At 39.4% G+C, this 25,003-nt stretch overlaps 1 protein-coding gene across 1 annotated transcript in view; it reads left to right on the top strand.

Annotated features, from left to right (window-relative positions):
- Window positions 1-25,003, top strand: part of LOC122140318 (reelin-like) — a 68,598-nt gene that overhangs the window by 43,152 nt on the left and 443 nt on the right. The window contains exons 3-4 of the mRNA XM_042743367.1: window positions 4,669-4,804; window positions 16,941-17,011. Of these exons, the coding sequence (XP_042599301.1) occupies window positions 4,669-4,804; window positions 16,941-17,011 (207 nt within the window). The remainder of the gene's footprint in view (window positions 1-4,668; window positions 4,805-16,940; window positions 17,012-25,003) is intronic.

Below are 25,003 nucleotides of genomic sequence, written 5' to 3'. Positions count from 1 at the left end.
TTTGGGAAACCTTGACATAATGTAATGCTTAATCCATGTTGTTAATAACAATGATTGGAATATATTTTATGGTTTGGTTATATGGTACAATATTATCCTATAAACAGGTTACGTTAAAAGTAATCTAAAAGTAATCAAAAAGTAGTCTGATTATGTTACCTAAAATGTGAAATGTAATGGATTACATTGCTAACTACAGTATTTGTCATGTAATTTGGAATCAGTAATGTACTACAATTTGTAAGTAATCTACAGAGCCCCGCACATGGCATGCAGGAAAAAATAGTAGGCTAAATTTAGCAAATCGAGGGAATGAATTAGCAAATTGAGGGAACGAATTAGTAAATCGTGCGCACAATTTATTTATTTTTTCTTGCATGTCATGTGCGGGGCTCCATAGTAATCTATCCAGCTCTGAGCACTGCAAAACAGTTTCTGAATGGACATGGATATGGATGGACAGACAAAAGGTAATGGCATTTCAGCTGAAGAGAGAAAAAGAGGACAAAAAGTGAGAGGAGAGAAGTGAGATTCAATGGAGACGAGGCAACAAAGAGCTTCGGAATCGTCTGTAAGTGTAAGAAGGTATTTTTCTTACTGTCATCAATCAGAAGTCAAAGTATCCCACCAAGTTTCCACATCTTTTGAAAAGCAACAAAACAGATTTTTACTGAAGACAAGAAACTTACACCAACACTGCTTTGGAGGTCTAAAAGCGACTTGACTTGTCAGAAATGTGATTTCACGTTATCAAAGGTTTGACTTGTTCCTTGACTGGGAAAGATGCTAGTCATTTTCCATTTCAGCTCTGTTTTCACTTTTATACATTTTGAGTAACTTGTGTCGAAGGCATAGTAAGGCTGATTATTTTGTGCTACAGAGACCGATGGGATGTTGAGCGATAGAAACGGAGAAATGCTCCAGTTCCACTGCAAGACAGCAGGAAGTGAAATTAAATTACCTGAATTAACTGCTGTATAGTGAACTATTGATCTACACACTTCACAACATCATTTTTGGTGCAAAGACAAATCATGATTGACCCACCACCGGTTGGGGTTATAGGTCACGGGTCAGAGGTCACCCGACAGCTGAAGTAGATGTTTGTGTGTGGTAACAGTAATGATAACGATACTTAATGATCGCAAAGATCACGTTAGAGACTACACTATTGTTATCAAACAGAATGCTGTAGATTAATGTTTCAGATTCACTGGGATCTGCTCCAGATGGCCAGTCCAACACAGAAAACCCTTCAATCGTTTCTACTGTATTTCTATAGTATCACGGCTCATTGGGCGGCTGGTACAGATCCAACACCACAGTTCAACATTCAGAAAGTGAAAAGATCAAGAGCAAAACAACTGCAGTGCAAAGGGCCTCAGCTGTAGTTCAGTGCATGTATGGTGCTGTGAATAAATATGATCAGTGATTATAGACACACACACACACACACACACACACACACACACACACAAAAATCTCCCAGGTGGCTGAATTGTCTTCTGGCCAATAATCCTCTCTGCATTGTGTCGGCCCCCACTCCGGCGGCCCCGGGCTCCTGCTTCTCTGAGTCGGGCACACAGCTTCTTCCTGGCAACACAAAGAGGACTTCTGTCATCGGCATGACAATGGCAGTGCGGGATGATTGGCAGATTATGAAATGGACCAATGGTAAAGCAATGAAGGGTTGCCAAGTGATCGAGAAGCTTCTGGACCTCCAGTTTCTGACCCCGGGTCAGTTTCTCAGGGGAACAAAGTGACTTTTGGCCAGTGATTCCATATAACGCAACACTATATCAACGATGTCATGTTCTACGTATGTCTTTCTAGGAAGGCCTGAGAAGGCATCTAGATCTCACTAACCCGCCCGTTCACATACTGTATGTTTGATTAATAAATATTCATACCCTGCTGTCGCATGATGGATGACAAGCCGGCTCTGAGCGAGTGGAAGCTATACGCTGAGATTCAGAGAGACAGAGACGAGGCCGCATGGGTGGCGCAGGAGGTTTCAGGATGGAGAGAAGAAAGACACTTGATAGATGAGCAAACATCCTACAAACCTTCAGTGTCATCAAACTGTCAACACTTCTATGGAAAACACTACATTTAATTTGAGATAGGAACAAACACTTTCGTTTAGAGATCAGTGCATGGTCACAAGTTTAGCTTTCACATTTTCTAAAACGTTTGTCTATGACTCATAATATGTTGCCAAAATCATAGATTTGAGCTGCTATATGGCAACACTGAGGTTAACATTAATGAGTCAGATTGCTTTATTCTACTTATATGTGTTGAGTTGAAATTATGAATCTGCATTTTAATGAGCAGCAGTGAGCATCATGCGTGCCAGTCTGTGCCACCCCGTGCCCATCTGTTGTGCGCCAAATCATCTTCCTCTCATTTTAGAGGCCATTTGGAGTGAAAATCTCAGACGAGGCTATCGAACGGAGTGTGTGTGTGTGTGAACGTGAAGGCAGGGAAGTGGGAGGGCAGAGGACTTTATTCAGCTCGAGTGTGGGTGGCTGTGGGAGATCGCAGGTCGCTCGACTGACATTAATCACAGCCGACGGCTCTCTAGTTTTCTATCTGCATGTGAAAGGAAATGCACACATTGTGGATGTCGTGGCCTAATGGTTAGAGAGTCGGACTCCCAATCGAAGGGTTGTGAGTTCGAGTCTCGGGCCGGCAGGAATTGTGGGTGGGGGGAGTGCATGTACAGTTCTCTCTCCACCTTCAATACCACGACTTAGGTGCCCTTGAGCAAGGCATCGAACCCCCAACTGCTCCCCGGGCGCCGCAGCATAAAATGGCTGCCCACTGCTCCGGGTGTGTGTTCACAGTGTGTGTGTGTGTTCACTGCTCTGTGTGTGTGCACTTCGGATGGGTTAAATGCAGAGCACGAATTCTGAGTATGGGTCACCATACTTGGCTGAATGTCACGTCACATTGTTTAAGGCTTTGACTGGTGCCATTATTTCAGTCCTGTGAGAGAAGTTTACTCTGGACATCATAAATGAAATGGAAACGATCAGTTTTCTCCTCGAGTGAGTGATGATTTCAGCACACTGGAGGCCTGTTAACACTGACATGAGATCATCCTCACAAAACACAGAGAACCGAAGAAATACAGACGTCTGAGTTTTCAGGACCGCAGTATCGCTCGGTTTTTAATGTTATTTAATCAGGGGTGTTTTTCACAACAGTGGTTTGGGTCTGAAACAAATACAGAAACAGAATTTTGACATTTTGGCAGCTATAATTAGCCACAGATATTTCCTGCCTGTATTCTATCCTCTGTCTGTTGTAACTTAAACCAACAATTAGAAGTGCAATTTTAACTGAATAATGACAATTGATGGACCATATTTTTTATGCAATAATGCAGTAACATTTACTATTTATCTGCACATATGAATGTGACAAGGCTTTCAAAACAGATGCAGGAAAACTGGAGGTGCACAAGAAAAACTGTGATGAAGGAGACTGCTACATATTTGGTATTGGATTGTACTCAGAAATGTTTGGACTTATTCTTTAAGTATCTGCCTGTAGCAGATTATTAATATGTCTCTTGTGTATGTGAATGTGTATTGTTTACTCTACGTGACCTTGTGAATTGCCCCTAGGCAACAAATAAAGTGCTTGAAACTGAAATTGGGAATTGAAATATTGTGATGTTCAGGAATCGGCTTCAGCTTTGTTTGAGTACTGTATGAATACTTATGGCATGTCCATTACCGGTTTTGACGTGATTGTTGTGTGTCGTGTTAAGAGTGACACAAAAGACAACTTGAAATTCAATTTGAGCAGCCAGAGCTTCCAGACTGGGATACATCTGTAAAAATCTGATTCAAATCACATTTTGAACCATCTCCATATGTGGTTTGAGTCAGATTTGAAAAAATCTTTTTTTTTTTTTTTTTTGCTGTTCAGACTTTTAGAAACCCATCTGGATAATAACTGGATATGCAAAAAGTCTCAATTTTTCTGTCAGATTATGAGGAAAATATGTCCTCACAAAGATGGCGATATCCAGAATCCTTGACCTTGTGGGGACATTTTATTTTTGCTCCCCATGAGGAAAGCAGCTTATAAACCAAACAGAATGTGTTTAGAGAATGTAAAAGTGGCCTGTAGTTTTGTGTGAGAGGTTTAGGGAAAAACTATTATGCCTATGGAGTGAACCCATAAAACATGAAAACCCATGTGTGCGTGCATGTTCTCTTTTCCTCATTAATTGTATTTTGATATTCTGTTTTTCTTTTTGGCATTTTCAGAAAGAAGTATGACAGGAATCGTAGCACAAACTCACCAGTGTGAAGAGAACTGCACTGTGTTTTATTCAGGTCACATTTTGGTGCTTAAAAAATAGCATTTGTTTCACAATCATACATCATATATTTGAATGAAGAAAAAAAAGAATTCTCCATTCAAAGCTCTGCTGGGTGAAATAGTTAATTTCCACAACATTTCCCAGACCTCTTGCTGCCACATATAAATATAAATGTAATGCCTTCTGGAAAACAACTTGCAAGCACAATCTTCTTTGTTTCCATCTTGCAGGCAAACCGCTTGTATTGTGTTGATTTGTGAGGTTTTATCTCACTGACGGTGAGCTCACATGTCAAACTCTGTTGTCTTCCTGTGTGTGTTTGTCAGGGGTGATGTCAGACAGACAGTTCGGGACTCAGTTTGTGTGCAGTGTGGTGGCGTCTCACGTCAGTCACCTGCCCTCCACCAGCCTCAGCTTCATCTGGATCGCTCCTCCGCCCGGCACCGGCTGCGTCAACTTCATGTGAGTCACGCATCCAACATACACAGCTCATGCAAACCACACCGCTCTATTTCAAGCATGAGGAAAAACTCATCACGAGGCAGATTCTTCAGGAGTGAGTGAATCCTGAGGCTCACCTGAGAGATCGTAGTGTTTGCATAAAACATGCCACGCTTCCAGAAACCAATCCCTTCTCTGATGTAGCTTTGTAATAAACATGCATGCAGTTTCAGAACAGAGAAGAGCTCTTCCTCCTCACATCTAGATGACACTCTTCCAATTCTGAGAGCAGAATCAAGAATGAGGTTAGCAAACATGAACAGGTGTGAATATTCATGCTGCCTTCACATGTTATCAGAATGACCATTTTCCTAGTCAGAAATTGGACATGAACGACCTCTCAAGTTACTTTAAAGAAACCTTGAGATCGTTTTGATGTAAGTTTCCTCGTTGGACGCCCATAATCATGGCAGAGGAGAGCACTATTGCTGTAGTGACTTCTATTTGTTTCGCTGTTTAAAGCAGTCCTTGTACTTTTACATATTATATACAAGAAGCCTTTCAATGCATATTGTATTTTACACAACATAAACAGCATTTATTTAAACTTCCAGAATCATCAGACTGCTGTTTTTGTTTATATGACTGTCAACGAATGGAACGCTACATTTTATTCAAAATCTACTAACAAAATATCTTCAATTTAATAAGATTTTCTCAAGAAATAGGCAAGATTGAACTTGCTGCCCTGCAGGATTCATGTGCTTTCCAACAACACACCTGAACAGGAGAGAATATGTACAGGAATTAGTGCACTAGGAAAAGTGCACTCAGTATAATGACAGACTGCTGAGAGATGTCTTGTTTTGTGCTTTAAATTCTACACAAAGAAAAAGTAAAGGCACTCAGCACTTCAGGTCTCTTTGTGCAGATTTATAAATACACCCCAATCTCAAGGATAAATATGCCAATTTGCCAGCTCACATGGAGGCGAACGATCATTGCTAACAGCGGTGAGGGGTATGTTTGCGGTTTACTTCAGCTCAGAGAACAAGCACACAGACGACGAGAGCGCCTCAGACCGACTCACGTGTCAGTTATGCTGCTCTTCTGACACAGACAAACCCCTGAGAGCAGACGCTCATTTACAGTTTTTCTCGATTGCTAACACACAATTCACCATTTTCTCACAACTCTAAACACAATCAAAACTACACACCAACTTGTGCAAACTTCAAACTTCCAGGTCAAAGTCCAACATTTTAGTCGAAAACCTATTCTCTTGTCAGAATCTAATCTTTGGCCTCCGATGACACACAGACCTGTCAAATACAGTGACTGGAGAACACAGTGAGATCAATTCAAAACACGTGACAAAAACCTCCTTTTAGGAAACAGGAGATATTTCAGTGTTACAAATTAAATTAAATTAAATTAAATTAAATTAAATTAAATTAAAAATTAATTCAGCATCCTCTGCCAAGATGCATTTCAGGATTCATGAAGTGGTGTTTACTGGCACACGTCATGGTTTTCCGTCTCTGTCAGGCGAGCGAGGCCGCGGGTCGGGTCGGTCATGTGCACACGCGTGTGTCCGTGTCTTCCTGCCGTTTGTCACTTTGAGAGTTTATGTTGGGTGGGCAGAGAGCAATATTTCTGAGCGTTCAAGGCCAAATATTTAGCCCTCATTCATAGCCCTGCCATGAAAGCATGATGGTAAATAAGCCCCGCTGCCTCTGAGGCGAGCAGTGTTTAGGTATTTCTGTTATTACGATTAATTGTGGTGGACTGGAGTGCGGGCTGTTTGTGATGGACCATCTGTTCAGGGCAGCCTGTGTTTCTGGAACATACACAACAGCTATGTTTTGTGTGCTTATTGTTATTTTCCTTCCTGGAAACAGTCAATCATATATAGTGTCTTTAGTTAAATAAACCAATGCCAGATGTCATGTGAGTGAACTGGGGCGAGAAAATGACCGGCTGAAGAAGTGAAGAATGGCACAGAGACGGAGGAGGACAGTCTGAACAAATCAGACACAGAGAGAGAGTTTCCATGGTTGAAATGTTGAAGTTCACAGACACAGCGAGCTCGACCGCCAGCAAACAGTCATTTAACTCTCAGCTGGAACGTGTGGAATTCACAGACGCCAACTGAAAAAATGGCAATTTCGCCATTATAATACAGAAATATTTTCCTAAATTATATACTGATGGTATGTAGTCCTTTGTGAAAAAAGAAGTGCACTTAATTGTATGGAATGTGCACTTGTAGTGTAATTCAAATGTTAAATTATATTTTTAAAATACTGTACTTGCAGAAGATATAATATTAATTAAATAAAAGACCACTTAAGTGTATTAAAGTGAGACACTTTTATGACTTCTAACAAGTGTGCTTTTTACAGTTTTTTTCAGTTGCTAACACACAATTCATGAAACAATTGACCATTTTCTCACAGCTATAAACACAATCTCAAAACTACACACTAACTTGTGCAAACTTCAGACTTCCAATCTTTGGCCTCAGATGACACACAAACCTGTCAAATACACTGACTACTCTCCTGACTAGAGTAAAATTCAGCAATAAGCTGTCAAGTTTTTTTTTTTTTTTTTTTTTTTTTTAAGGTGTCAAGTTTTTTTTTTTTCAATTGCTAACAAGAATTGTTCAATACTGAAGCCACATTTTCAAAACTGTTCATTCAGTCTGCATTACCAAATTTGCCAAACAGTTGATCTCACCTCCAGAACTCACTCAGACCAACAAAACACATCATATAGGTCTCAAAATGAGCTTGTTTCATCAAAACACTGCCAACAATTCTCATGCAGAAAACAATACGTTTCATTCATAACACACTGATCTAAAAAACACTAACAGTGACTGAACTTCTGAAGTCTGAAAGATTTGTCACAAAAGTATTTCATTATAGGATAAGAATAACATCTTTTCATTTTACTGCACAAATGTAATACAGCACAAAGAATGAATAAGAAAAGCACCCCCCCCCTCCATTTCTTTACATATATATATAAAAAAAAATCTTGTGAAAATATACCGACCGACTGGCCATCTATCTATCTATCTATAAAAAATTATTCACAGTTTGTTTAGCATAGACTTCTGTTTTACTGAATGTGTGAACAGTTTTGAAAATGTGGCTTCAGTATTGAACAATACAAATATGCATTTCCTGTTAGATCTGTGTGTGTTACATAGAGAATTATGTATTGTGTTTTGCAATAAGTGTTTTCTGAAATTGAAAACTTGGGAAAATGTATGGTTTTGCAGATTTGGCGTGTGCTTCTGCTGTTTGAGTGTCAGCTTTCAGAAACTGTGTGACAAGTGAAGATTCTGTGTGTGAGCAGGATCTGGATGTCTCTTCAGGCTGGGCAGCACGTTTCAAGTGAGATAAGATGTTTGGACCATTAAAAAAATAGCTAAATCATGATGAGCTGCAACCAGTGATTAACACTTACAGTTTTTTTTTTTCAACTGACTGGTGCCAACTCACATACTAAATCTTTACTTGTCACACAGTTTCTGAAAGCTGACACTCAAACAGCAGAAGCACACACCAAATCTGCAAAACCATAAACTAATTCTCAGCCTTTGACTCAGTTTTAAATTTCAGAAAACACTTCTTGCAGAACATAACACATGATTCTCTATGCAACGCACAAATCTAAGAGGAATTAATATTATGGAAAAGGTGTTTGCTTTTGAGATGTGTTTGTGATATTTTGAATGCAGTGCTTCATTTTGCATGCTTGCATTTTGTGTGTGCAATTCTTGGATGTGTGAGCAAAGTTTTGAAAATGCGTGTAAGCAGTTGAAAAAAAATAAAAACTTTAATAGCAGTTCTTCAGTCTGCAGTGAGACAAGTCAGGGTGTGTATATGTGTGTGCGAGAGTGCGCGCATGTGTGTGTGCGCATGTGTGTGTGCGCGTGTGTGTGTGTGAGTGTGTGTGTGTGTGTGTGTGTGTGTGTGTGTGTGTGTGTGCGCGCGCGCGCGCGTGTGATGGTGGGATGGAGGTCTGCAGCTGTTGTTGGGCCGCTGGAGACTGAGGACTGAATGAAGCAGTTCTTGACCGGGTCAGATCTGAGCAGATCTGCTGAATGAACTCTGTGTCCAGAATAAAGCACTGAACCTCATGTTATCTGTAGAGACTGAGATCACAGTCACACATTACAGTCCCTTCAGACCCCAGATGATGTCAGACTGATCATCTGGGGTCTTAATGCTCTTGTTTGTAATTAGCTCTTAACTGTTGTCAAGGTCATTTCATTTTCACCTTTACTTAAATGACTTGCAGTGACCCGGTATAATGAGCAGGTAATTTGCCAACAGCTCCCTGGAAGCCTCCTCTAAACGCTCATTAAATCTGCATGCGCCGAGGGAGCGCTCTCGACAACAAACGCTTCCTCGCTCTCCATTCATTCCACAACACGCTGTAATTTGATCAACAAAGACGACTAGACTCTCACGTCTTTCAGACAAAATAAGATGACAGGAGAGAAAAGGAGGCTAAATATTGTTTTGCCTCATGCTGATTGATTACTCGTCAGCCGTCGCAGCTGGTGCTCAACAAGAGAGATCAATCAGCCAATTAAAGCATTATTTTAAAGGCTAAATCCAAATGTGCAAAATGAGCGTGTGGAACAGACGGGACACTGGGTGTAATTCCTGTTATTAATCATGATTAGAGAGCAGTGTGATGTTGTGCTGTTAGAGGCTGAGTTTGAGCTCTCAGCAGCAGAAGCGTGTTTGTGATCCACACGCGTGTGACGGTCAGGGTTTGGGGGGTTAGCTGTTCTGTGTGGTCTGTTTGTGAGGACAGCAATGTGTAATCACATGCAAACGACATTCAGAATAACAACCGTTTCCAGAGGCTTCTAGCAGTGCTGACTGTCATGCTGTCGCTTTACTTATGCCTGTGTGTGTGTGTGTGTGTGTGTTTTCAAGTTTAATTCATTTCAAGTTTATTTATGCAGCGCTTTTCACGATACAAATCATTGCAAAGCAGCTTTACAGGAAATTAAGTTTCTACAACATATTTACTACTAGCTTATCAGTGATGACTGTCAGTTAATGTACATATGGCAGAAATGTACGGAAAAATCAGTTAATGATGTAATCAAACAGACGATGAACAATCAATGTTGCAATTAAACTTAGAGCAAAATGTGGTAGTTCTGTATGTTGTCTCTGGGTTAGCATCATCTGAGGTCCTCTGAGGGGTTGGCATCATCTCTTCTCAGGTGTTCTGGATCCAGACTGGAGCTTGTGTAAATCCTAGTTAACACGGGATGTAAGTCCAGCAGAAACAGAGAAACAAATAGAGACATAATTAGCGTAGCTGCTGTTCCAACCAAGTAAAATTAATTAGTTTAACCCAAGCTAAAGAATAATAATGCACATTTGATCAGATATAACTGCAGTCCAAAATTATGAGATGCATTATTTGAATGCTTGGCCAAAGAGGTGTGTTTTTAATCTAGATTTAAACAGAGAGAGTGTGTCTGAACCCCCGAACATTATCAGGAAGGCTATTCCAGAGTTTGGGAGCCAAATATGAAAAAGCTCTACCTCCTTTAGTGGACTTTGCTATCCTAGGTACTATCAAAAGTCCAGAGTTTTGTGACCTTAGGGAGCGTGATGGGTTGTAGCGTGGTAGAAGACTAGTTAGGTACGCAGGAGCTAAACCATTAAGGGCCTTATAAGTAAGTAATAATATTTTGTAACTGATACGGAACTTAATAGGTAGCCAGTGCAGAGACTGTAGTATTGGGGTAATATGATCATATTTTCTTGACCTGGTAAGGACTCTAGCTTTTCTGCATCAGGAACAGGTAACATGTTTCGTAGCTTAGCAATGTTTCTAAGATGGAAGTGTGTGTGTGTGTGTGTGTGTGTGTGTGTGTGTGTGTGTGTGTGTGTGTGTGTGTGTGTGTGTACTTGTTTATGGGGACCAAATGTCTCCACAAGGATAATAAAACCTGAAATTTTTGACATTGTGGGGATGGCCTGCGGTCCCCACGAAGGAAAACAAAATTATTAGAAGTAGAAATGATGTTTATCTGAAAGTGTAAGAATGCGAATAGGTTTTCTGTAAGGGGTAGGTTTAGGGTTAGGGGATAGAAAATATTGTTTGGTCAGTATAAAAGTAATAGAAGTCTATGGAAAGTTCCCACAATTCACAGAAACAAACGTGTGTGTGTGTTACAGCTTTAAAACATACGTAAGACTGTGTGAATGAGCACAGATGCATTATAATGTAAAATGTTTTACCTTAAAGCCATAGGTAACTTAGTAATAATAATGGAATAAAAATGTTATTTCAGGTTGTTAAATTGCAGTGTTATTTAAAATGAATTCCTTTAAGTTGTTTTCCTCTCATTGTTCTTCTCTTCTCATAATCTTAACTCTAAATCTTGCTGTTACAAGTTACTATACAAAACTGCACTGGAACCCACGAATGCTGTCGCTACCAGAACAAGCTCAATAATGTTGTCGTCCATGGCTAATCAAACAGACCTAACGTGTTAATTAGCGGTCAGTCTAGTAGGTGTAACTGTACGAGTGAATCGCTGATCCTCTGTCATGCTGCAGGTCTTCAGACAGAAGATTGTGTGAGAATCGATGGTAGTGCAGTCAGAGAATCACATGTAGTCTGGACTGATGGATTCAGTTCTTGAGCTGTTATTGTGTGCTGGAGAGTCTTGTCTCTCTGTCTCTACACCTCCTTCTTAGCCGAAGCATGATGTCCTCAGAGCTCGTCATGACACAGCCAGCTGGCCATCTGTGAGAGAAACACGTACTGAATCAGTCTGACCGCTGATACTCACCCGCTCGTCCACTCTAATCAGATATACAGCAGGACGTATTACGCTGAAACATCAGCTCGGTCAGATGTCCTTGAGGTTGCTTGTCAGTTTTGTACATGAAGTTATGTGCCTTTTGAAGGCAAAGTCAAATGATCTTTAATGATCATGGAATGGAAATTATGTCCGTACCTGAAACCTTGAACACACTTCAAAAGCTGTGTTAAACATTCATCTCCAGAATTTCACAATGTTTAACAGTGCAAGCTGCTTACAATACCGTAAGCAAGGTTGTTTTAAATGTGTTATGCCAGACCAAACACGTATGAAAATAACTACACATATTTTTATCTTCCTTGACACCAGACTTTGTGTGAGTAAGAGCATTAAACATATTAAATGAAGCACATTACTGTGTGTTTTTCCTCTAATGTTGCCATATTAGTGAACAAGCCGTCTGGGACTCGTTTCATAAATATTGAAGTGCTTTGCTCCAACGTAACCTCCTGCTCTTCATTATGCTCAATGTTTTATTCATAAATCCCATTTCCAAATTTGTCTTTACCAACCCCTGAAAGATGAATGTGATTTTGTTGTTTTTGTTTTTTTCCCTTCAACATCTCTCCCTCTCTCCCTTGTGCAGTTTATTATTTATTCATGAGATGTTGTTTGGTTATTCATGAGAGCAGAAGCATAAATGCCTCACAACCATAAATGCTTTCAGTGTCAGAGACTGAATCTGAAACAACAGTTCAGCAAATCTCCTTCTGCTGACCTCATGCCAAAATGTCCTTTCTTAAACAAGCAATATTTCATAACACATCAAAACAATGTAATATTTATAAGCACTATTTAGAGTTTAAGTGATTCTGCACGTGCTGATTAGCTTGTTCTAGTGTTTGGTTTGGGTTAGTTCTAAACTCAGAACACTGCTAAGAACCTGCAACGAGTTTGTTTATGAATGTATATTAATGTTTTTGGTGGGAGTGTTTGTAAGGTGGTCATGCAGTCAGTTTTAGGTTGGTCTGGTTTTGAAATGCCATGTCCAGCTACCGGTGCAGGCTTGAATCAGAAACTCATTAAAACTCAATATAAGAAAATTAAATTAAACCAAAATAAAATAAAGGAAATAAAAAAAAATGAAAGTGTGCTGTAACAAAATTGTGCTGTCCCATACTTGAAATTTGTGCTCTGCATTTCACACATCCAAGTGGGTACACACACAGCAGTGGATAGTGTACACACACACACACCTGGAGCCCTTGGGGGTTCAGTTCTTGCTCAAGGGTCTCGCCTCAGTCGTAGTATTGAGCGTGGAAGAGAGTACCAGTCATTCACTCCCTCTACCTAGAATCCCTGCTCGAACCCACAACCGACTCTCTAACCATTACGACACGACTGTCCCCAGAAATAAATATATAATAAATGCATGTTGATGTTCTATTCAAGTTAATATTAAGTGATCTATATTTTAGACATAATATTGTCTTTATGGACTGTTTTGATTTATTTCACCAATCATTGCATCTCTGATCAACATAGTGGTGTTTTCTGAATGATTCAGTACTTTTTCAGGTTCGAGTCTCGGTGCTGGCAGGAGTTGTAGGTGGGAGGGAGTGAATGAACAGCACTCTCTTCCACCCTCAATACTCATGACTGAAGTGCCCTTGAGCAAGGCACTGAACCCCCAGTTGCTCCCCAGGTGTGTGTTCACGGTGTGTTCACTTCTCACTGCTGTGTGTGTGCACTTGGATGGGTTAAATGCAGAGCACCAATTCACTTTTTTTTTTTGAATGAATCAAGTCAGTGAGTCAGTGATTCATTTCAAGCCATTCCTAAAGAGAGTTGTTAAATTTGAAACTGCATACTAGCATACTACTCTTACTGTTTATATTTCTATGGCATAAATATCAAGAGTAGTATGCTAGTATGTGGCACACAAATCAAGCCACTTGCTTCATTCCTGAAGGAATCAGTCATGAATGCATTGGTTGAATTAGTAATTAATGATTCACTTATAAAGACTATGATTTTGCCACCTATTGGTTTTAGTATAGGTATTACTTGCATTGTTCTATATTCAGTCTATTTACATTTAAAACAGTAATCTAAAATGCAGTGTAAATGCATTCATGCCATCTCTGAGCTGCATTACACAGTCTGTGTAAATACATCTAAATGCCACTTCAGGAGCAGCATCAGTGCCACTTCTGCAGTGCAGAGATGGTTTTTGTTGTAATCAATTTCATTTGATTAGTATCAGCCATGTAGAGTCTTTTTATTTAAATTTACATGCATTTACATTTATTCATTTAGCAGACACTTTTATCCAAAGCAACTTATAATTGGGGAATACTTCAAGCAAAGGTTTTTTTGTTGTTGTTGTTGTTGTTTGTTTTTATTTATGATGAAGTCAGATAGTGACGAAAGAGATAAGTTTTCAGCTGTCACTTGAAAATTGTCAGGGAATCATCATTCTGGATAGCGGTTGGAAGATCATTTCACCAGCCAGGATTGGTGAATCAGAATGTTCTGGAAAGTGATTTTGAGCCTCTCTGTGATGGTACCACGAGGTGTCGCTCACTAGAGGATCTCAGACTTCTGGAGGGGATGTAGATTCGTAGTAGTGAGTGGAAGTAGGCGGGTGCTGAGCCTGTGGCTGTTCTATATGCAAGCATCAATGTCTTGAACTTGATGCGAGCCGCAACCAGTAGCCAGTGCAAGGAGATAAAGAGAGGTGTAACATGGGCTCTTTTGGGCTCGTTGAAGACCAGTCATGCCACTGCATTCTGAATCATTTGTAGAGGTTTGATTGTGTTTGATGGAGGTCCAGTCTGGACAGTTTCCAGTTTCTGGACAAGAAGTTGTGCAGCATGCTCCATTAGAAAGGGCCTGATCTTTCTGATGTTGTGCAATGCAAACCTGCAAGACTGAGCAGTTTTCTGTAAGATCGAGCAATTATTTTAATGGCATTTATTGAATACATTTAAGAACATGACACATCATCTACTGTATACTAAGGTTAGAAAACAGGTCTTCACAGGTAGTATATGACTGAGTAGGCCAGGCTGTTATTGAAAATAAGAACTTGTTCTTAATTAATTTGCCTGGTTAAATAAGGTTAAATAAAAAAGTATGGAGGTAGAAGAGCATCCAGATTCCAAAAACTGCATGACATGCTGTCTATTAAGATGCCGTCATCTGTTTCGGTTGAAAGAAGAACAATGACTTAGCATGTAATTATGTAACATTTTATGCTGGATGTGAAGTCAGTAAGCTAAAGCTTATATGAAATTTCTCTTGATCATTAGAAGCATCACTGAAAGCAGTATTATGGGGAGGATCTTCATAAACCAGACCCCGAAGGCAGCTGTCTTAGATTTCAGACACAGCCTTTGTCGATTTGTTTTCAGCTGTGTTCCATTAGTCCTCCTGTATTTTAGGCCTCACATTTGCCTTGGTTTTTATCAGGTTTTGTTCTTGGGTTTTAGTGTTTTTCTCTGTTAAATACAGCTGCATGGTCCTCTTGCTCTCAGTAAGACTCTCTGTGTAACAGTAATATTGGAAGTGTATTCATCAATAAATGGAGGAAGGCATCTGTGAAATGATGAAATGTAAAAGTCTAAAACGAGGTTCTGTGGCAGACAGCAGATCACCAGCAGTCTTACATGTGGTTAATGGAGCTACAGGATGACATGTGGAGCTCTTTGACCTGAAAGCAAACAGCTATTCATGTCTGTAGAGGGAAGAAAAGCAGCACAAAACCTTCATCAGTGAATGCTGTAGAGCAGAGCCGCAGGTCACAGCCAGAGTTACAGAACACAGAAGACTGAACTGTAGGAGCCACTGCCGGTCTTTATCAGAGATGAGGTGAGATGTTGAGTGAGGAGGCTGTGAAAGCCCACAGCGGGTGTGTGTGTGTGTGTGTGTGTGTGTGTGTGTGTGGACACGCGGGTCATGAGAGCTGCTATTAATACACTCGGCTATAGGCTGAATTATATCCACATGCTCTGCTAAAGCTTCTGCTACAAATGATTCATTCTTTAATAAAATGAAAAGACTAGTGACAAAGACAAAGGTGAAGGAATCAACACCAGACACAAGAGAATACTGTATATTCTGACCAAAAGCTGGGAACTTTGGAAGCTTTTGAAAGTTAAATGCTTTTGTAATCCCCCCCCCCCCCATTGTTTGACAGTAAAGCTTAAATAAAACAGGCCATCAAGCGACAAATGAAATCACTTAGATCTATTAGTGTCTCTTTGTATTTTGCTTTATATGCTTATATCACCTTTTTCACACACTTTTCATAAAAACTCAAGGAAGCTTTTTGTTTGAGCTGTAAAATCTCAAAAACTGTAATGTAGGGAGGCGTTACAATGGAGACGTGGGTCCAAATACAGGCTTTAATAAAAAAAAATTGTAACATTCCCAAAATGTTGAATTAAAAAATGGTTGTTCCTGTAACATTCGTATACCCAATAAAACTCCTTAAACACATTTGTGTCATGACAACTCTCGGAGGGATTGGCCTGGTAATGTACATGACAATGTTAATGTATTTGGTTTTGGTGGAATATATCTCAAAGAAAGTACTGAGACTTGCTAATACATCCACAACATGCTGCAAATATAACATATATGAAATAACCCCCATGGAGCATACATGAATCACCCCATAGCAGATCTATACAGGTGGAGCTGGGGAAGGAGGAGGGTTTCTAAAGCACGCTGCAACTGCAACAGCAACCACTAGCGAAGTGTTTGAATGTTGAGCAGCAAGCTCATTGGCTGTTGATACAAAAAGAACCAATCAGCTGCGCCATGTGATGTTATTACGTCAGATTGAGTTTGACCTATTGGACTTCGCAATCTAGAGTTTCATGACAGAACTTTATATTTAAAAAACTGGATGTTTTAAACATTCAGAGAACATTCTGAAATAAAGTTTTCATAACTTAATGGGAATATTATCAAACTTTTACAACATATTTTAGAGCATATTTTTGTCAGTCTGTGCTGTAAGTTTGAGGCATAAGTATAAATCGATCCCGTACCATGGTTTATGCCAATGCATTGAGACCGTTGTCTATAAAGAGTCTCCTAACAGCTAATAAAGCCTCATCCTCCTCCTGACCTCTTGACCTCTGATCACTGTCTCTGACATGAAGACCTACAGCCAGATTTCTGTCCTCCTCTAGAATTTTTATCCACTTCCAGCAGAAACACTTCATCTTCTTTTAGGTAATGGGCAGGTTATCGCTCCTCTCTCCTTCTGCTGGCTGACGCTCTGTAATATTTCTCTCTTTCTCTCGGTCTGTTGTCCCTCAGGGCCACAGCGACGCACCGAGGACAGATCATCTTCAAGGACGCTCTGGCGCAGCAGCTCTGTGAGCAGGGAGGTGAGGAGCATCTCTGATCCGTAAACTTCAGATTGGTGTTAGAGAAATGACAGAGAAACTAGATATACACAAAGTCTGATCTTCAGCATGTGCAGCACATCAAATGACAGAACACACATGCATTCCTATACATTAACAGTAAAACATGAATAGTATGAATGTTGTACTCACCTGACGGTCCATTTGCCAAACCATAAGAACATAGGCATTCTTATTAAAATCTGAATACTTACTAAAAAAACTAAAATCTCTTCATCTGTGTGTGGAAAGACAACTGATGCACACATTCAACCTGTCAAGCACTGTGAATAACACACTATATAAGGGCATGAAAGTTTTTCCAGCACTTACACATGAAGATTTTAAAGAAATCCATTTCAAGTTTGAAGGGCTTAAAGCTTTGAGTGGTTAAAGGAATTATAAATATCCCAGCAGGACTGAAGACATGAAATAGAGAAATGGGGCGAATCTCCGTCAGTGATGAGACATGAGCTGATTAACACACGACTCAATAGAAGATCTGAGACTGAGAGCTGCTGAAGCTTTAAGAAAGTGAGCGAGGACGGCGCAGACATTTGGCTGGCTGATAATGTTTGAGAGCGGCGTGTGCAGATGTGGGGTTAAAGGTTAGCAAGACTACAACCAGTGAATAGAACATATTTCAGCAGTGCTGTGGCCTCTAGAGAGCTTCCTGTCTTCTCCATAGGCATTTTTAAACAATCAGACAAAACCAGCTCTGAGATGAATAACACGGCAACATTCAAAGCAAAAAAGGGTTTTTAAAAATCTGCGAAAAATTCAATACAGAGTTGTCGGTAAAGAGTTTCAGTCATGCTAAAATACACCAGTATTAGTCAGTGAGCTAAAACACTTGTCTATATGTCACTGTACAGCACTACATAGTGCAGACATTGACCTTAATTTACATAGATATACTGCTGGAAGAAAGACTCGTCATTAACCTGATGATTCAGATGATTTTATGAAGATTTGTGTGTCTGCCCTTGTAAAAAAAAAAAGCACTTTTGAGAGAGGAAAAAAAAAGGTTAATTATAGAAATAATATAATTTGCTTAAATGTGAACTTAACATACTATTTTTTGGACACTTACTGAAAATGTATTATACAGTTAAAATTTTTATTAAATGCAAATAGTTCAGATTTGCTTCAGAGTGCTTATTTGGATGCACCTAAAAGCAAATTAGACATTAGCATAAAGTGTACTTTTTAAAAGTAGACTTAAGTGTGGTAAGAAACAATTAAGTCAATTAAGTGGCCTTTTATTTCACTGATATTATCTGCAATTACAGTGGGTATTTTTAATATATACTTTTAAGATTTAACGTACACTGCAAGTGCACATTCAATACCAGGTAACACTTTATTAAAGTGTAGTTACACCATTAATAGTGAGTACTATTTTATCTTTAACATGTACCGTACATACTTTAAGGATAGGATTAAAGTTTGGTTTAGAGTTAGTTGCATGTAATTATGCATAATTTACTGTTATTACTATTATAAAAACATGCAACGTATAACAAGGACATCGTAAAATTAAGTGTTACCCCCACTTCTTTTTCTTAAGGGTACTTGTGTTTTTATTATGTGGAAACTGTGTTTATAAAAGCAATAGGGATGACAGCAGTTTTATTGTGGATAGTGTGAATCAAATGCAAATATGTAAGTAGTTTAAGAGTTTAGAGAGACCCATTTGCAGTGGTTTATATTCAGATAGGTGACAGTGATTTCTGAGGTACTAGTGTTTCTGACTGATGGATTTTAGTCAATGTTGAACACAGCATATTGCAAAGTTAAACATCTCATGGACCAGAAGTATATTTCATCATTTAACAGATTCTGAGCGCGGAGTAGGTCTGTGCTAAAAGTTTTATATGTCATTGTTATAGAGAAAATGAATGGATTTGTACCTCTGAAACCAGACTGTTGCATTTTATTACCCACTGTTTACCATTGGTTTCCATGCAGAAAGAGGAAATCATCAAGTGTATGAAAGTGAAATGAGCCAGAATGAATAGACAAATGACAGCATGTATCCTCAGATAAACACATAAAGGCATGCTAAACAGAGACTATCAGAGCGGCAGAACTTCACAGAGAGAAAGAGAGAGAGCCGCAGATGACGCTAGTATATCAAAGAGTGATATCTGTGACAGGGCAGGATGAGGAAAGGCGACCAGAGGACTCTGCAATTTCCAGCAGCTCCATAAATTAAGGCTTTATGGGACATGCTGGACTCGTATCCCTGAGGATTGATTATCGAAAAGTGACTATAACTCACGGGGGGCGATCAGTGTTGGGCAGAGAAGAGGAGAGGAGGATGATCAGAAGCAGAGCAGATATACGACAGCAGACACGCGGCCTCTAGATGGAGAGAAGCGCTAAAGATGAAAGATGTGTCGCTGGAAAATAATGTCCTGTGCCTCAGACACCCAGACGCAAGCGCTCGCGCCACTTAATAACACCCAGTGCCAACTTTCATCTGAATGTCCGGCTTTGTATAATAGAAGTTGGAGAATGAACCGGCCCGCTCCAAATCTGCAGCCAAGGCTCATGGGAAGCGCGGGGCTGTTAAACTGTCAGTGTAAGCCAGTCGCATTAGCACAGATCTACAGGAAGAGCGCCGGAGGTAATTAAGTTCTTAAGAAAGTGATCGAGGATTAAACTAAGCCTGAAACGAGTGTGACTGTCTGCTGTGTGTACGCCTGATGTAGACAGAAGAAGAGGTCGACGAATGAACGGCAGAGAACGAGAGCAGAACTCCACAGACAAAGATCATGTGTGTGTGTGTCACATCACCTTTATTTATATAGCGCTTTATACAAAACAGAGGGTGTCAAAGCAGTGCTAAACAGGAAAATAGTGTGTCAATAATGCAAATAAAAAGTAATTCTGCTATAGCAGCTCTAAAAAGAGGAGAATAGTATCCAGTCAGTTTTCCAGTTAAAGTCAGTTCATTGTTGATTCAGTGATGTCATCGTACAGCTCAGTTCAGTTCTCTTCCAATAGTGTCTGTGCCAGGGCTAGGTCCTGGAGAGCCGCTGTCCTGCAGAGTTTAGACCGCACATGCCTTGCCCCTGGTCTGTGCAATCAAGGCCATAATATTGACAAATATTAAGTGACGCTAACTAAGCAAGCCAAAGGCAACAGTGGCAAGGAAACAAAACTCCATCTGTGACAGAAATGGAGAAGAAAACCTTGGGAGAAACCAGGCTCAGTTTGGGGGGCAGTTCTCCTCTGACCAGACAAAACCAGCAGTTTAGTTCCAGGCTGCAGCAAAGTCAGATTTTGAACTGGGATCACTCGGAGAATCCATCCAGTTCCCTCCTCGTGGAGCATTGCATGCTGAAGGAGCCAAAGCTTGTCTGTACATCTGGACTCATCTGGTTCTTGTGGTCTTTGCTAATGATTTGTGCCGATGGCCGTCTAAGTGATGAGGTCTTCAGAGAAGATATGTCTCTAGGGCTTATCTAGTTGTCCTGGTCTCCGCTGACATTCAGAGCGGTAGAGGTCTCTAGGTGCTGACACGCCATCTGATCTGGATACGGACTGGATATGGTTGCTACGGTGACCTCGGAATAAGAGAGAAACAGACTAATAATAGCGTAGATACCATTCTTCTAACAATGTAATAAGTGTGTTACAGTATGTGTATGGCAGGTTAAAGAAATGGATCTTTAATCTAGATTTAAACTGACAGAGTGTGTCTGCCTCCAACACTGGGTAGATTGTTACCGAGTTTGGGCACTAAATAGGAAAAGGATCTGCTGCCCACAGTTGATTTTGATATTGTAGGTGTTATCAAATGAGTTTTGAGAACGCAGCGGACGTGGAGGACTATAATGCAATAAGAACTGGCTCAAACACTGAGGAGTTAAACCATTCAGGGCTTTAAAAGTAATCAGGAATAATTAAAAATCTATACAATGTTTAATAGGGAGCCAGTGCAGTGTTGACAGAACCAGGCTAATATTGTCATACATCCTGGTTCTAGTAAGAACTCTAGCTGCTGCATTTTGAACTAGCTGGAGTTTGTTTACTAAGTGTGCAGAACAACCACCCAATAAAGCATTACAATAATCTAACCTTGAGGTCCAACGCATGGATTAACATTTCTTCATTGACATTGAGAGCATAGGTCATAATTTAGATATATTTTTGAGATGGAAAAATGCAGTTTTACAAATGCTAGAAACGTGGCTTTCTAAGGAAAGATTGCTATCTAATAGCACACCTAGGTTCCTAACTGATGACGAAGAATTGACAGAGCAGCCATCAAGGCTTAGACAGCGTTCTAGGTTATTACATGCAGAGTTTTTAGGTCCTATAAATAACACCTCTGTTTTTTTTTTTCTGTTGTTGTTGTTTTTTGTTTGTTTGTTTTCAGAATTTCAGCAGTAGGAAATTACTAGCCATCCTGTTTTTTTATATCGACTATGCATTCTGTTAGTTTTTCAAATTAGTGTGTTTCACCGGGCCGCGAAGAAATATAGTGCTGAATATCATCAGCATAACAGTGAAAGCTAACACTGTGTTTCCTGATGATATCTCCCAAGGGTAACATGTAAAGCGTGAAGAGTAACGGCCCTAGTACTGAGCCTTGAGGTACTCCATACTGCACTTGTGAACGATATGATACCTCTTCATTCACTGCTACGAATTGATGATGGTCAGATAAGTAAGCTTTAAATAATGCCAGTGCAATTCCACTAATGCCAACATAATTTTCTAGTCTATGCAAAATAATGTTGTGGGCAATAGTGTCGAACGCAGCACTAAGATCCAATAGCACTAATAGAGAGATACAACCACGATCAGATGATAAGAGCAGGTCATTTGTAACTCTAAGGAGAGCAGTCTCAGTACTATGATACGGTCTAAATCCTGACTGGAAATCCTCACAGATACCATGTTTCTCTAAGAAGGAATATAGTTGTGAAGATACTACCTAGCATTTTTGACAGAACAGGAAGATCAGTCTGTAATTAACCAGTTGTCTAGGATCAAGTTGTGTTTTTTATTTTTATTTATTTTTATGAGAGGCTTAAAAAAAACAGCCAGTTTGATAGTTTCTAGGACATATGCTAATGACACTGACAAATTCATAATATTCAAGAGAAGAGGATCTATGACTTCTGGAAGCATCTGCTATAGTAGCTTAGATGGTAAAGGGTCTAACATACTGTACATGTTATTGGTTTAGATGATATATATGTTGTATACAGTTCTTCCTCTCCCATAGCAGGGAAAGAGTGGAAATCCTCAGGAGATCTATAGTATATCTGATACAATACTGTAGCTGATTACTGTATGGTTATAATTTTCTCTCTGATACAGTAGTATCAATCTTGCAAGTAAAGAAATACATTGTGTGTGTTCGTTCAGTGGAAGTGCTGTTTGACGTGTTAGTAAACACTGTCATTGTGATAATAGTGAACATTCATTATGACTGCTGGTAAAATCTGTCTCTTCATTTAAACACTTGATAAGGTTTTACTGCTTGCAGATGCGGACAATGAGGAAAGCCAAAGCTGTCACTCCCGTTACCCAGCATTCATAGCACACAAGTCAACAAAACATTGTTGCTGTTTAGTTTCCATGCTGATCTCATGAGAAACACTCTGCAAACAATCACACAATGCCACACCTTCCACATCCCAATACAGACAAAAATTAAAAACACACAAACACAAAAAATATCAAAAAAAATCCAAATTAACTTCTAAATAATCTCAAACTCATCCCAACCTTAAAGGATGTTAAAATCTGATTATAAAGCTCAGACTTTCTGAAGCACTGAAGACTAAAATATCTTTTAGTCTGATTTCTGGGATTTGAACCCATGACTTTTGCATCAATGCAGAAAAACCATGCATGACTTATTTAACAAATATTTGCATTGGCTCAGCTGATTGCAAACTATATTCCAGAGCATTAGTAACTGATAACCTTCCTCTGTGATCTTGATTTGTCTGAATGGGAGTAACAGACACAGTAGCGCCACCCAGTGGACGTTTGATTGGAAACTGCATTTTGAACCTGCAATAACATTCAGAACTCAACCATAGATGCCTAGTCACATTCACTCACCAGACTTTCACAGATATTATCTGAGTTTATTAATGGAAATGTGTGTGTGTGTGAGTTCTGAAAGAAATAGGTCAGCAAATAAAAAAGTAGCACGGCTGATTTATCATTATAGTGTGATGGATTTTGGGTAAAGATTATCTGAGGTTATTAAGGGAAAGATTGACTTTATGATTTTTGGTATATCGGTACAGTTTAGAAGATAAAAAGGTTTTTCCAGAGAATGTGAAGGTTTCTGAGTGTACGGTTTAATGTGGTTAATTATAGCTCGACGTGTCAGAGGCTTTAGATAAGGAAAGACTGAACTTCAAGCTCAACCATGAGATTAAAGAGAGCCTGCAATGTTCTCTAGAAAGTTAAAGTCAGTTATAAATTCATATGTTGTGATGTTTCATTTCACCTGTAAAATAACATATAGTAACACCAATACATATATAAATAAGAGTTAATCATTCATCACACCTGTTGGCATTAGAGGATAACATCCATACACCATCAGTTTGTCTGGTCGAGTCAAATCTTTTGTGTTAGCTCCTTTAATACTGTACATGTAAATGAGTGTGGTTGTAATGACCTTCAGAGCCAAACACTAATTAAAGTAGCAGGCTTTTGTTCATGTGAGATAATAAGATGGCGGTTAGCTGTCAGCAGCTTCTGAAAGATGTAAGTGGATTCTGGTGAGCAAGAGGATAGGAAAATCATGAATAACTGTATGATGAATATGTCTGATTTAATGCCCAGTATTTTGCATAAAAGTGCTGTCAGAAATAATGGAGTTTTTGACCAGGGGTTCATTTAATTCAGCATACATTTTGGTTTAAGAATAAGTAGTCGTGATCTCAGTCCCAAACAGACACTCAGAGAACGGCAGCGATGCGATCCTTACATCTGGAGCAAGAGTCTGTCCAAGTAATTCAGCCACAAAACCTATTCGTTCAAGTCATTCATGAAAACAGTCTGGAGCAGCAGCTGTTTAGATCAGTATACGGCTCATGTGATTAGACTCAGTACTTTAAGGTTCAGTTTTACTGCTGGATGGGAGTTTGTACTGAAATGTGTTATTTGCCTGTAAGGGTTACAGTGAGGTGTTAGGGTTGCAACATAAGCACAGAACTTTCAAAAACATTCAAACAGGAATTGATTAAATTAATAAAAGCATCAAAGGAATTATTCCTCAATGACCTTTATTAAAGAAAACATTTTCTTCTCCATCTAAAAATGTCCACAGAAGGCTGTACTTGATTTTTTTTTTTTAGTTTTGTCACAGGATCCAGACACCACAGACGGAGAGAAGTAGGAGTGTTAAATGCTCCTACATTAGTAATATTTTGTTGAAGTAGGAGGTTAAGACTCATGGGAGTGACATTGTCCTAGTTTTTAGATGAAGTACAGAGAAAGCTGTTACACTTAATATAGAGCCGAGAGACACCGATCGTTAGAGTCATTTTGGCAAAATAAACCCTGACAGTGAGATCTGGACCCTGACGATCATCGGCGCCCTCTTCAGCTTCCAGCCATCGAATACACACTGTAAAATCAGTGCTAATAATAATAATAATAATACTAAAGTCCTCCAGGATCATGCCAATTAGTTCTTCTGACCTTCAGAATGAAAGAGAGCAAGAGATCAAATGCACAGCAAGTGTCATTGGAGAAAAATGTTTGACTGATCAGTTTTTGAGAAACATAACATTCCAAAAAGCTCCATAATGAAGACATTTTAATGTTTGCAGGCTTCTTTGTATAATTGCAAAGGGAATAAATGTTCACTCCATGTACTGTATATTTAATAAAATGATCCTAAGCAGTCTTTCTCCTTCTACCCTTTTTGTATTTAGAAGTCTTTAATTATAAATGTTCCTTGTAAAGGATGTTTTTGTTTTG

The sequence above is a fragment of the Cyprinus carpio genome, chromosome B18, assembly GCF_018340385.1.
Source record: "Cyprinus carpio isolate SPL01 chromosome B18, ASM1834038v1, whole genome shotgun sequence".
NCBI lineage: Eukaryota > Metazoa > Chordata > Actinopteri > Cypriniformes > Cyprinidae > Cyprinus > Cyprinus carpio.
The sequence above is the reverse complement of the archived record's forward strand: the minus strand, read 5'-3'. Positions and strand labels throughout refer to the sequence as shown.